The sequence below is a fragment of the Asparagus officinalis genome, chromosome 8 (assembly GCF_001876935.1).
Source record: "Asparagus officinalis chromosome 8, Aspof.V1, whole genome shotgun sequence".
NCBI lineage: Eukaryota > Viridiplantae > Streptophyta > Magnoliopsida > Asparagales > Asparagaceae > Asparagus > Asparagus officinalis.
The window spans coordinates 94,010,981-94,025,153 of record NC_033801.1 but is presented as its reverse complement, the minus strand read 5'-3'; the positions used below and the strand labels follow the sequence as shown (position 1 = coordinate 94,025,153).

The 14,173-nt window shown below is 33.5% G+C and overlaps 1 protein-coding gene across 1 annotated transcript; it reads left to right on the top strand.

The window, feature by feature from the left end:
• Nucleotides 2,544-3,089, top strand: LOC109821543. Its single transcript, XM_020387724.1, has one exon. It carries the CDS (start codon nt 2,544-2,546, stop codon nt 3,087-3,089), a length of 546 nt encoding a protein of 181 aa, XP_020243313.1.

Genomic DNA, 14,173 nt, shown 5'->3' with positions numbered 1-14,173 from the left:
AAGTTAAGAGGTTTAAATGTTAGGTGACATGAGAAGTTTCTATCAAAGAGGTTCTTCTACCCTAGATGCTGAAAGCACTATTCTTGTATTTTCAGTGGAAACAAGGAATTGTCTTTTTGAAGATAGCTTACGTTGGTTAACAAAAAGAAACATAATTTGTAAAATTAGATGATATTTACCACAAAAAGTGAAAGTTTAAATGCACGGACATATGTAAATAGGCATTTATATCTGAACATTCTACTTATTGTGATGCGTGTTCTGGTATCTTGCTGTCATAATGTCATCAGCTCATGATGTCTGAAATTATCACGTTTGCTATTTGTCTGTGTCCTACCTCTTTCCTATGTCCGTGTCCATGGTTCTTAAGGTAGGCCCTCCCTAATTCTTAGAATCCACCAATATAATTAAATGTTCAACTTGCAATAATCATTCTCGATTCTTTTTACTTATTTATCAGCTCTGCTTCAAAATCATTTACACTGAATTAGACTTTGTAAGAAGATTTCTTTGAATATGATACATAGTGCTAGGGAAATGAATTGCAAGATGATGATTGCCTGTAATTTTCTCCTTGAAGTTGATGTTGTTGGGTTCGATTAATCCTACGAATCTGTGTGGCCCAATCTACTCGTTTTTTGATTTGATTTAAAGTTATCATCGATTCAAGTTAGGATTAGGATGCTAACCACATGGTCTGGTTAGACAGTTTCATGTTTATCAAGTTTGGTAGTTATCTTGAATATCTAAAAGATAGGATCAATCGGAGTGTAATCTCACGGTTGTGATTAAACCATGATGGGTAGGGTTAACCACAAATATCTATTTAAGGGTGGGAGTCCTTCCTCTCAACCGTACGCAGAAAAGAGACCAAATTCCCATCGTTGGCTATGAAAGGAGAAGGAGAAGACTTCCATTGTTTTCGACGGTGAACGGTAACTTTAATCTAAATTTTTAGTTCAACTTTTCATGTCTAGGTCGTTAAATAATCCAACAGTGGTATTATAGCTCAGTTTGTGCATGAATTTTGATCTAGAATTAAAGTTTTTATTTTCGGATTAAAAAAAATTGGTCTCCTTTTTGCTGTCTTCAATGGTCACGGAACTTAAAAAAATATCATGGCCATGACTACCTGATGCTCGCTGTCTTGTATGCCCGCCGAATCCATGCTACCTGATGCTTCTTTCATGAAGAAATTATTAATTATTTTGTATTATATTTGAGTAACGGAGTGATAAAAGCAGTAGATCTCAACAGATCTCATATAAAGTTTGTTGTCTTGCATAAAATAACTCAACAGAACCCATGCGGCCATGGTCATTGTTGCTCCTCGTGGCCATGGCTACTCCTCGCGGAAGAAACAGCGCGCGGCAGGGGTGCGGCCGACATCAAGGATGTGGCCGGCTGCGGGGTTTGCAGCCGACGTAGCGGGTTGCAGCCGCGGCGGCCATGGACCGGCAGTGGAGGGTAGGGCTTGATGATGGCAAGCGGTAATATGCGCTAGGAAGTGGGATTAGGGTTAGAGTTTTAATTAATTAATTAATTAAATTAGTAAATAATTAGATTAATTAGTATAATTAACTATCATTTATTATTTGAGTTATATAACCCTATAACCCATTAAGCCAGACTCGATCCAATATGTAATGAACCCGACCCGCTACAGTAATGGATTGGATCCATTAAAATTCTGACTCAACCCATTATGAAATGGGTCAGACCCATTAATTTTCAGACCCGACCAATTACAATTTTAACCTTTCATTTTGTTTTGGTCGCTACAGATCCGTTTTAAGTCTGATTTGAGCCCATAAATAGTCGTTGGAAAGATTATTCTGTGTACTTTTCAACTATATAGTTTTTATTTTCATTTCATAAAGTTTTAATATAGGAATTTAAACAATTCATAAAAAAATTATTTTATGCACATAAAGATAATTGATTTACCCTGATTATATCCTTAATTTAGGTAGGGTAAATATTTGGGTTCATGATAAAATGGATTATAGTATTAGATCAACCTATGGGGTTAAGGAAGATCAGTAAAACAGTCACTTAGAAATTATGGTAGAGTAGATTAGTATCTTGCCCAAAGGTGACCAACTTATAATACCCTAATTTTATAATGTTGAGTTTAGTCTTATTTGGACTGGAAGGTTGCACTTATCTTTGGGTGGACTACTAGTCTTGCCCAAAAGTGTCTAGGAAATCCCCTACAAGGATAAGTGGTGCAGGATAGTTAAAACATATCAGTGAAAGGAGAATAACCTTATTGTCCAAAGGTTAGGAAGTGTTCAAATCAAACTGACGCTGTGTAGGCTAGTCTTGTAGTTGATTATTTATTACATTTGGGGGCAAATAGCATGTCAAATCACTTGCCCAAAGGTGTGATGAGATGATGCACCCGTCTGTCCCGCGGAGTGGAAGGTTGCATACGTAAAACACTCTGACCCATCCATTCTAACCCTAAATTGGATGTGAAAATATTAAAGTTAATAAAATTAAAGGTCTCGTTTGATTTATACGTCCATGGCTTAATGCAGATGGACGGACAGTTTATCCAGAAGCATCTGACTGGGATTGAGCCTCTCACCGGTTCCAACTATGGCATCTGGAAGATACAAGTTGAAATAGTACTTGGGTGTCTTGACTACAACTATGTTCTCACTGAAGATAAGCCAGAAGAGCATGATGAGTCATCAAGTCTATCTGAAAAGAAATCTCATACTAAGTGGGTCAAAGCCAACAAGCTTGCAATGCTGATCATTAGAGCATCGGTGGACCAGACTATTCGTGGAGGGATTCTGGCTTGCAAAACTGCTAAAGAGTTGCTTGAGACCATCAAGAAGCAGTTTGAGAGATTCGTTAGAGCGAGACAGTACAATTATCTAGTCGAACTCATTAATTTGAAATATGATGGAAGTGGTGATGTTCGTCAGCATATTTTGAATGTCTCTCAGTTGATCATTCGTCTTAGGGAGTTGGGACTTCAGTTAGAGGATGATCTGATGGTTCATTTTGCAGCCGTTTCTCTACCAAGTAAATTTGACACTTTTAAGGTGAACTACAGTTCTCAAGACAGGAAATGAGACTTGAATGAGCTTATTGTTGTATGTGTTGCTGAGGAAGAGCAGCTGAAAACAGGAAAAACTGAGATGGCAAATCTGACACATGGCAAGCTTGGACCAAATAAGACAGGAAAGAAATCCTTCAAGAATCAAGGGCACAATAAGGGGAAGAAGTCTTTTAGCAATCTTTCAACTTTTTCTAGCACTTCTTCAGCAAGAGAAAAGGTTGAATGTTTCTTCTGCAAGAAACCTGGTCATATGAAGAGAGACTGTCTAAAGTATAAGCAGTGGCTGAAGAAAAAGCGATGTAGGGATTTAGTTCATGTTTGTTGTGAAACAAATTTAGTTGATGTTCCCTCAAATTCTTGGTGGATTGATTCTGGTGCCTCTGTGCACATTTCAACTTCATTACTGGGAATAATACACAGTCGGAAAGCAAGGGCAAATGAGCAGCTGTTTTTCAGAAACTCGTAGCCTTTGGAGGTGGAGCTCGTTGGGACTTTCAGTCTGCACTTGGATTCTGAAGTTTCCTTAGTTTTATCAGACACTTTCTATGTACCTTCTTTGAGAAGGAATCTTATTTCAGTTTCTAGACTTTCTGGATCTAGTTATAGCTTTTTTTTCGAGAATAATTCTGTTTCTATCAGAAAAAGTTTGGATGTTATCGGACATGGTTTCTTAATTGACGGTCTTTATAGATTAAGTCCGGATGCATCTTTTCCTTCCCCTCTCTGTATGTCTATGAATTCATCTTCTTCTGGTACAAAGCGTCCTAGGCTTAATAGCAATTCTTCCATACTTTGGCATCAGAGATTGGGACATGCTTCAAGAAAGCGATTGGAATCCTTAGTAAAGTCTGGTGTTCTTGAACAGTTATATTTCTCTAATTTTGGTACATGTGTTGACTGTATCAAGGGAAAGATGACTAAATTGAGAAATTTTGAAGCCTCCAGGAGTGAAGGTCTCCTTAACCTCATTCATACATATATTTGTGGACCTTTTCCCACTCCCTCTCATGGTGGTCAGCGATACTTCATCTCCTTCATAGATGATTTTTCACGCTATGCCTATATTTTTCTTCTTCGCCACAAATATGAGGCACCGGATGTTTTCAAGATCTTTCAAGCTGAAGTTGGAAAACAGTTAGAAAGAAAGATTAAATCTGTGCGTTCTGATCGAGGTGGGGATTCTATGGTAAAAGCGATCAGGACGGCACAAATCATGATCCCTTCATTGAGTACTTGAGGTCACAACTCATTGTTCCTCAGTATACTCTCCCAGATTCTCCGCAGCAAAATGGAGTAGCTGAAAGAAGAAATCGTACTTATCAAGATGATGTTCGCAGCATGATGAGTCATTCAGATTTGCTTGAAAGTTTTTGAGGTGAAGCATTAAAGACAGTTGTATATGTCATAAATCGTCTCCCTTGTAGGGCAATATCTGAGATCCTGTTCAAGCTTTGGACTGACAGGAATCCTAGTCTTGGTCATCTGCGTGTTTGGGGATGTCTAGCAGAGGCGCGGCCTTATAATCCAGACATTAAGAAATTAGAACCACGAATAGTGTCGTGTTACTTTATCGGCTATCCTGCAAGATCTAAGGGCTACATGTTCTATTGTTCTTCTCGGTCTAACCAGTTCTTCGAGACACAGCATGCTGAGTTTCTGGAAGATCCTAATGCTTCTTCAGAACACCGTGGTCTGAGTTTTGAGGAAGTTTTAGAAGATGAGCAGTCGCTTCCGCTATTAGATGTCATCTCTAGATTCCCTACTCTTCCAGATAGCATTCCACCTCCTCCTCCAGTTCAAGAAACCTTTGTACCTGCGGAAGAGCCATAACCTGTTAGAAGATCCTCTAGAGTCAGAAGATCTGTCATACTTGATGACTATGAGGTCTATCTTCAGGAAAGTGGATACATTGATCCAGAATCTGATGATCCCTGATCATACCCAGAAGCTAGAGATAGCATTCATGCATCTGATTGGCTGAAGGCTATGGAAGAAAAGCTTCAGTCAATTGAAAAGAACTCTGGTTGGGAGTTGGTACCTTTGCCGAACAAAGCTAGAGTGATGGAATGCAAATGGGTCTTCAAGGCCAAAAGGGATTCTGAAGGAAACATTGAGAGATTCAATGCCAGGTTAGTGGACAAGGGTTTCAAGCAGAGAGAAGGGATTGACTATGTCGATACTTTTTCTCCAGTATCTAAGAAAGATTCTCTCAGGATAGTTCTTGCTCTCGTCGCCCATTTTGATCTTGAGCTCCATCAGATGGATGTCAAGACGACATTCTTGAATGGAGATCTGAATGAGGAAATCTTTATAGTGCAGCCTAAAGGGTTTGCAATTAAGGAAGATCTGGTCTGCAGATTGAAGAAGTCAATATATGATCTCAAACAGGATTCCAGACAGTGGTACTTAAAATTTCATCAAGTGATAACATCAAATGGCTTCCGAGAGAATCCTGTCGATCGCTGCATATACCTCAAAATCAGTGGGAGCTGATTCCTCAGTCTAGTATTGTATATAGATGATATATTGCTTGCTAGCAGCGATATTCATCTCCTACATGAGACTAAGGATTTTCTTTCGAGGAATTTCGATATGAAAGACCTCGGAGATGCTCATTATGTTTTGGGCATCAAGATCCATAGAGATCGGGCTAAAGGCTTGTTAGGCTTATCTCAAAGGGCTTATATTGAGAAAGTCCTTCAGCGATATGGCATGAAGTTTTGTGCACCAGGTGAAGCTCTAGTTGTCAAAAGAGATATGTTCAACAAATCTCAATGCCCGCGAAATGAAATTGGGTGTAGGCTCGTGAACTCTGAGGAGTATGTCTCTGCAGTTGGCAGTCTAATGTATGTGGTGTCATGCATCAGGCCAGACATCAGTTATATCGTGAGAATATTAGGCAGGTTTCAGGAAAATCCTGGTGTAGCTCATTAGAAAGATGTAAAGAAAATTTTGCGGTATTTGCAGAGGACCAAGGATTTCATGTTGGTCTACAGAAGGTCTAAAAATCTAGAAGTCGTCGGTTATTCAGATAAGGATTTCATGTTGGTCTACAGAAGGTCTAAAAATCTAGAAGTCGTCGGTTATTCAGATTCAGATTTTGTAGGATGTGCTGATAGCAGGAAATCAACATCAGGTTATATATTTCTGCTTGCTGGAGGAGCAGTTTCCTAGAAAAGTGCTAAGCAGTCCTTAGTGACGACATCCACTATGGAGGCAGAGTATGTTGTTGTTTTTTAAGCAACATTGCACGCATCTTGGCTCAAGAATTTCATCAGTGAACTAAAAGTGGTGGCTTCCATTCAGAGACTAGTAAAGTTGTATTGTGACAATCAGGCAGTTGTACAATTTGTAAAGAACAAGAACTTTTCCAAGAGGAATAAGCACATCGGTGTGAAGTACTTGTTAGTCCTTGATAAGGTCGAATAAGGATTGATTAAGGTTCCTCATCTGCCGACTCAGTTGATGATTGTTGATCCCTTGACCAAGGGAATTTCTCCAGAGCTTTTCAAGGAACATGTCTCCAGTATGGGTGTTTTAGAGTCTTTCGATTCTATATGATCAGTGAGATTTAGTTGTCGTAGTAGTTTTATTCTATTTTCAAGTACTATATTCTGGATTGCTTTGAGCTCATAAAGAAATTATTGTGCTGATTTTGTAAGCAGTTTGATATTATCAAGCATTGTGTTATTGGTCATTGTTGCTTTGTGTGTGTGTGTGTGTGTGTGTGTGTGTGTGTGTATATATATATATATATATATAGTAAGGAGTTTCATGTTAATCATAAAGACTCGAATTAAAGATAGTGGTCCAAAGAGTCATAAATGTTAAAGTAAAGAGACTCTTAAATTTGTACAGAAGCTGAATGTGATTAAGCATCATATTTGAGGCTTTCGTTCTGGACTAAAGGTGATGGTTTTCACATGGAGGATGCCGGTAAAAGTTTTAGAACGGCATACACGTTTGTGTATGTTGCAGAGGACATTTAAGGGCGTACATCGGATTTGACCATAAGTGATGTACGGCTCTATTACACTCTACTAAAACCACCATAAGGAAAATGTCTTTAGAACATTAGTGGTACTAGCGGTGGGACCATAGAGTGACCTTGTGTCCTATTAGAGCATATAGTGTTTTCACGATCAACAATTAGTGGTACTTTTATTTTAAGGAAAAAGTTTCGGAAACTATCCTAATTAGAATCATGGCAACATGTTGTTTTCTAACATAAATGGGTGCGCACCAGACTTTCAAAGTTTTCGAAAATTTAAATGTTGTTTAAAAGTAAAATAAGGTATGTTGTGCCAAATGGGAAATTGTTGGGTTCGATTAATCCAACGAACCCGTGTGGCCCAACTTACTCGTTTTTTGATTTGATTTAAAGTTGTCATCGATTCAAGTTAGGATTAGGATACTAACACATGGTCTGGTTAGACAGTTTCATGTTTATCAAGTTGGGTGGTTATCTTGAATATCTAAAGGATAGGATCGGTCAGAGTGTAATCCCACGGTTGTGATTAAACAATGATGGGTAGGGTTAATCACAAATATCTATTTAAGGGTGGGAGTCCCTCCTCTCAACCGTACGCAGAAAAGAGACCAAATTCCCATCGTTAGCTACGAGAGGAGAGAGGAGAAGAATTCCATTGTTTTCGACGGTGAACGGTAACTTTAATCTGAATTTCTAGTTCAACTTTTCATGTCTAGATCGTTAAATAATCCAACAGATGTTCCTTCATGTGTACTTTCTTCCGAGACATTCGGACTTTTTAAGAGACTGGTGTGGTTGCACGTGTGCATTTTCATGTTTCATTTACATGTCATGTCTAGAATTATTTGTTATAAGGCTGGAGTTTATAAAACTTTTATCTTCTAGATAATTTTATCGTTAAATAATTACTATTATGATGATTTTGCTTGGGGTTGTCACAAACTTCAATATTCAATGTTTTCAAAAGAAACCCCTTGACTAACTAATTATTACTTGTTGAGATTGTTGCCATGTTGAATAAGGGACCAAATTTGATCAAAATTTACTTTCATACTTTAATTAAGTTCCTATTGGGTGTTTTACTTTCATACTTTAATTAAGTTCCTATTGGGTGTTGGTGGTAGTGATCAATTAAAAATTCTTAGAAGAAAAAAAATTTACAAGTTTGCAGTAAATCAAACAATGATCTTCGCTTTTTGAATCAAAAAATATTTGAATAAACTTAAATTTTTAAAATATTTTTTTCATTACTATAACTACATATATATATATATATATATATATATAATATTTGCTCCTATACGACCACACTAATCCACTTGATTATCAACAATATCTAATTGCAAACACCAACACAATTCTCCTCAACAATAATACAAATTATAAAACTTTACGAAAAATGAGTATATTATTGAATGCCATCTCCTGTGTTTTTAAAGTACTAGTTTTTACACACGTGCAATGCACGTGATTTAATATCATGATTAAGTATTTTTGGCAGTTTTTGCTCATTTTTTTCTTTAAACTCTTACATCCTAATTATTTTTTTTATGTTTGTTTAAATGGGATACACCCAATTTAAATTTTCATGTTGATATTTGAATTGATAAAAAACAAATATAATTTAAAAATAATTTAAATTTTCATATTATTTTTGACCGATATAAAACTAAGCTTTATTTGAGAAAGTATAGCATTGCAAAGTGAAAAATATTAAAATAGTGTTATACAAGGAAGGTGAATATTTAAAACCAATATGGCAAAATGATTGATTTAAAGTATGTTAAAACGATGCAAAAGAGAATATGAAGTTTATTCCTAATCATTGATAGACTTCATAAAAAAATATAAATTAAAGATTAATGCTAACTCTAGTATACTTTTATATGATAAAAACATCCACATAAGAATATAAAAGTACTGAAAAAAATTCATGAAACTCCCTTCTAAAGATTCCTAATTTCACTCAAAATAATTAAACTATTCTATAAAATATTCATAAAATATTGTTTTTATTTCTTCTATTTTATTTTTTATTGAGTTAAGATCAATCCTTCTTCAGGTTTATCATTTATCATTTCTCGGACAATTCTAGAGTATTGTCTTCATCATCTACATCAATTGTGACATCAGGCTAATTTTGTATTTTTTATGCTATTATCTTTCCTAGGCTCGTTAATTTTTTATCATCTCATTTAACTTTACAAAGAAGTCAAATGTACTTATGATGTTCAACACAAACTGCTCAAAATATAGACTTTGATTTTTTTCTATTTCAATGAGAATAAATATTAATTTCATATATATAAAATTCTTTGTGTTCCTAATTTATTACTTAAATAAATTAGAAGCTATCTCTTTATTTTCCTCTAAAATGAATTCTTCTGATGTGCATCCAATAAGAATTTCTGTTATTTCAATAATATTACCTTTGCTCTATCCCTGTCATTTTCCATAAAGATCTAAACTAAATACCTGCATTATTCATTACCAATTTCTCTTAGATTATAATATTAATATTTAATTTGAAGAACACAGTATGGAATTTATGAATACTTACTAATTTTTCTTATGTCTTCCATGGAGATTTTTTCTTTGATTAGGATAAAGTTATTAAATTATTTTTTAATGTAACTCATTCAGTGCTTCATTAATAGATATGTCTTATGTTAATGCCAATTCAAGTGATTCATTGACGTTTTCTGAATTTTAGATTTATTTCCATCACTTTCCCATTTGCAATGGAAATAACTCAATTCTTTTAAAGTTATCTCTAAATATTCTAATAGTTTCTCCATATGTAATTCCTTGTATTCTTTTACCCTATAAATATTATTAACGTCAAAGATTAAAGTTTCTAAATTAAAATCAATTAATGCTAAGGTATAATATTATAGTGTTTTATCATTTCTATGGATTTAAACATCTATCAATTAATGTTACGAATGTATTTTGGCTACCCCAACTTATTACTAAAATTATATGAAATTACTTTAATTTATATAGTGCCGATAATTTTTAATCTATAATATTTTTAAAAATTTTATCCATTAACCGGATGTTTTTAATCAATTCTTATTGTTTTTGTTTACCAGTATCAACTTAGACTATTCTTAGATGCTGAAAATGGATAGTAAATCCCTAAATTAGAAATTTTAATATATATATATATATATATATATATAATACCAAACAATTACACTTTTCTTTGCCAAGTTTTAAAATTTTAGCCCATTTTTGTGGTTATATATATATATATGAAAAATACCAAACAATTACACTTTTCTTTGCCAAGTTTTAAAATTTTAGCCCATTTTTGTGGTTTTGAACTTTGAGGGTGTGATTTGTAATTTTTAAAATTTTGAAAGAGTTTTTAAAAAAATTTACTTTTAAGTTTGGTAGTTGTAAATTCTATGTTTCATGTGTTGGTGGTAATTTTTTAAATGTTAGTATATTTCTTGTAACTCTAAAATTTTGAGGGTGTCTTTTGCAATTATTAAAACTATAGATTAATTTTGAAAAATATTTAAATTTAGCGGTCTACCAATCGACGAATTTGATGTGTGCTAGTTAAAAATTTTGAAAATTTAGAGTTTTTTTACAATTTTTAAATTTTGAAGGAGTTTTTAAAAAATTTTGAGGTTAATTTCGGCAAATTTTAATTTTTTAGGTGTCTAAGGGTAATATCTTGAATTCATCTTATTTTATTTACAAATTTTAGAATTTTAGGGTGGCTTTTTATAATTTGAACTTTTGAAGGTGTTTCTATAATTTTTGAGATATTGAGGGTGTTAATTAAAAAATTTAAATTTAAATATCAAAAATTTTAGGTGTATCATGGTAATCTCTTGAATTCATCTGTGTTGTTTGTAAGTTTTAAAATTTTAGAATTTTAATGTGCTTATCTGTAATTTAAACTTTTGAGGGTGTTTCTATAATTTTTGAGACATTGAGGTGTTAACTGTAAATTTTAAATTCTTTGCAAACTGATGTTAATTTTTTAATTTCATGTTTTTATTTTAAGTTTTGAGACATTGGGATGATTTTTATAATTTTGAACTTTTTAGGGTCTTTTCTGCAACTTTAAAACTTTTTATGGTTTTTTTGCAATACTTCATGTATTATAATATGTTATCTACTTGTAATTTCTTTATCTTAACAAACTAATATCATTTTTATGTTTTATATATTTTATTAATATTAGTTTTTTTAAATTGTTAAGCTAATCATGGTTCAGATAGGATTAAGATAAGATATGATTATGATTATGATAGATTAAGATATAAATAAAATATTCAAAATAGTGAAGGGTAATATTGACCATTGAAAATTAGAATTTGATTATAGATAAGTAGTTCAAACTATAAAGAGGTATATTTGTCTAAAAAAGATTTTTCAAACTCGTACTTTTAAAGAGAGTATGATATGATATGATATGATTATTATAAGTTGCCAGTAATTTCTTAGAATTTCAAAAGTTTTGTGAGGCGGAAAAAAAACCTAGTATGCTTTATTGTTTTGGATAACTAGTATACGAGATACAAGAGTCACAAGATCAACGGCAAAGCTGCAACAGATGGATAACGAAACATAAGAGCCCAACAAGTCCTGACCATGATCCAAAACAAGCGACCTCCAGAGCCATGAGCAAATAACCATTGGTCTACGAAACGATTGTGGCCCAATAAGCCCAGGCAAATAATTAAATGGCAAAGCGTTAAAATGCGTAATTTGGGCTGACACTTTACAACCCTAGCCCATGCGTGTGAACTCACGTCGCAGGTTAACAGTGACATAGGCCCAAATGAGAGAATACTTGTGCAAGAGCAAATGTGGCCACAAACAAATTTTACAAAATGGAATCCCAAATTAAGATGGACAGCAACCATCTAATTTTAAACAAAAGAAAAGAAATTTTCTTTTATAACGTATTTGACAGAGTGGTTTTCTTTGGTTCCAATGGTTATAAATTCTCAAATCCAGCATCATAATAATAATAATAATAATAATAATAATAATAATAATAATAATAATATTATTATTATTATTATTATTATTATTATTATTATTATTATAAATTTGAAAAAGACTATGACGTTACTTGAACCTAACAACTCTCCTGTTAGTCAGTTTCCTATAATTATTCAAAAGGGAGTGGAAAAAACTCGAAAACTAAAATTATTTTTATTTTAATTACATAATCAATATCATTGACGGGGTCCATCAATTGAAAAGTTTTGATTAGTGAATTATAGAGATTCTCTACAATCAAGGATGTAGATGATCTCTACCCTCTTGGGAAAAAAAAGAAAGCACCTAGTAAGAACAGTCCATAGCATTCAATATGCATCAAATGGATCTTAATCATTAGATTTGTGTACAAATCCTAAAACCCAATGATCCAACCGTTGACACCTGTTTGGTACACATTTAATGCTATAGCTTCGAAACCATTTGATATTTTTCTCTTTGGAAAAGCAATGCGAGTCTTTATTAAAATGGACAAAGCAACCATAGAACTCATCATAACTCAAAAAAGTCACAGGATAAGGGGGCATATGATTGTTGATCCTAGAACATGAGTATATTCTTGATGACCTACATACATGTGAGGGGGCTTTCAAGGAAGCCTACAAATTGCATATGCAATGTTGGAAATGTACAAAGAGCTGTACCTCTCTTTTTCTCACTCGCTTCCCACTTTCTTATAATTCGGTGCTGAAAACAACGTCCTCCACCTCCTTATAACTCGCCCATTGTCGATTTCACGTGGGATAACACCGACACCTTCCCATCGATGAATATGATGCTAACAACTAATGATGATCATGATAAATGAATCAGAAAATAAACAAATCACATCCTTACTCATTCTCCACCGTCTCAAAATCATTTTAGATCGAATCAACCGTAATCATGCGTTAGTCAATCTTTTATGGAGTGGGAATCAAATCCCACCGCGGCTTTGATCCAAATCTAAATCTAAACTCACTAGCAAAAACCCAGAGTATCTTATGCACGAACTTTGTGATTCAACTGCGTAGGATACTGTAGTTCATGAGGTCTCTTCCAAAGCAATAAAAGTCCGGCACTTCAATTAGCGTTGAAGATTATAGTTTTATATGCATAATAGATCTCGTTAAATTGAGAAGTCTCTTCATTTCCAATCTCAATCACAAAGTCCTTTTTAATTCTTTTTAACCGGATTGCTAATGAATCTGATACCACTTTAAAGTTTCTCGTGCTATATCAAAACTTCTACGGTTATGATAGAGGTCATGAAGACCTGATACGCTTGAATACTTGTGCAAGAGCAAATGTGGCCACAAACAAATTTTACAAAATGGAATCCCAAATTAAGATGGACAGCAACCATCTAATTTTAAACAAAAGAAAAGAAATTTTCTTTTATAACGTATTTGACAGAGTGGTTTTCTTTGGTTCCAATGGTTATAAATTCTCAAATCCAGCATCATAATAATAATAATAATAATAATAATAATAATAATAATAATAATAATATTATTATTATTATTATTATTATTATTATTATTATTATTATAAATTTGAAAAAGACTATGACGTTACTTGAACCTAACAACTCTCCTGTTAGTCAGTTTCCTATAATTATTCAAAAGGGAGTGGAAAAAACTCGAAAACTTAATAATAATAATAATAATAATAATAATATTATTATTATTATTATTATTATTATTATTATTATTATTATAAATTTGAAAAAGACTATGACGTTACTTGAACCTAACAACTCTCCTGTTAGTCAGTTTCCTATAATTATTCAAAAGGGAGTGGAAAAAACTCGAAAACTAAAATTATTTTTATTTTAATTACATAATCAATATCATTGACGGGGTCCATCAATTGAAAAGTTTTGATTAGTGAATTATAGAGATTCTCTACAATCAAGGATGTAGATGATCTCTACCCTCTTGGGAAAAAAAAGAAAGCACCTAGTAAGAACAGTCCATAGCATTCAATATGCATCAAATGGATCTTAATCATTAGATTTGTGTACAAATCCTAAAACCCAATGATCCAACCGTTGACACCTGTTTGGTACACATTTAATGCTATAGCTTCGAAAC

Excerpts from the sequence above, each read along its gene's own strand:
- LOC109821543 (XM_020387724.1), top strand. The coding sequence starts at position 2,544 with ATGGACGGACAGTTTATCCAGAAGCATCTGACTGGGATTGAGCCTCTC.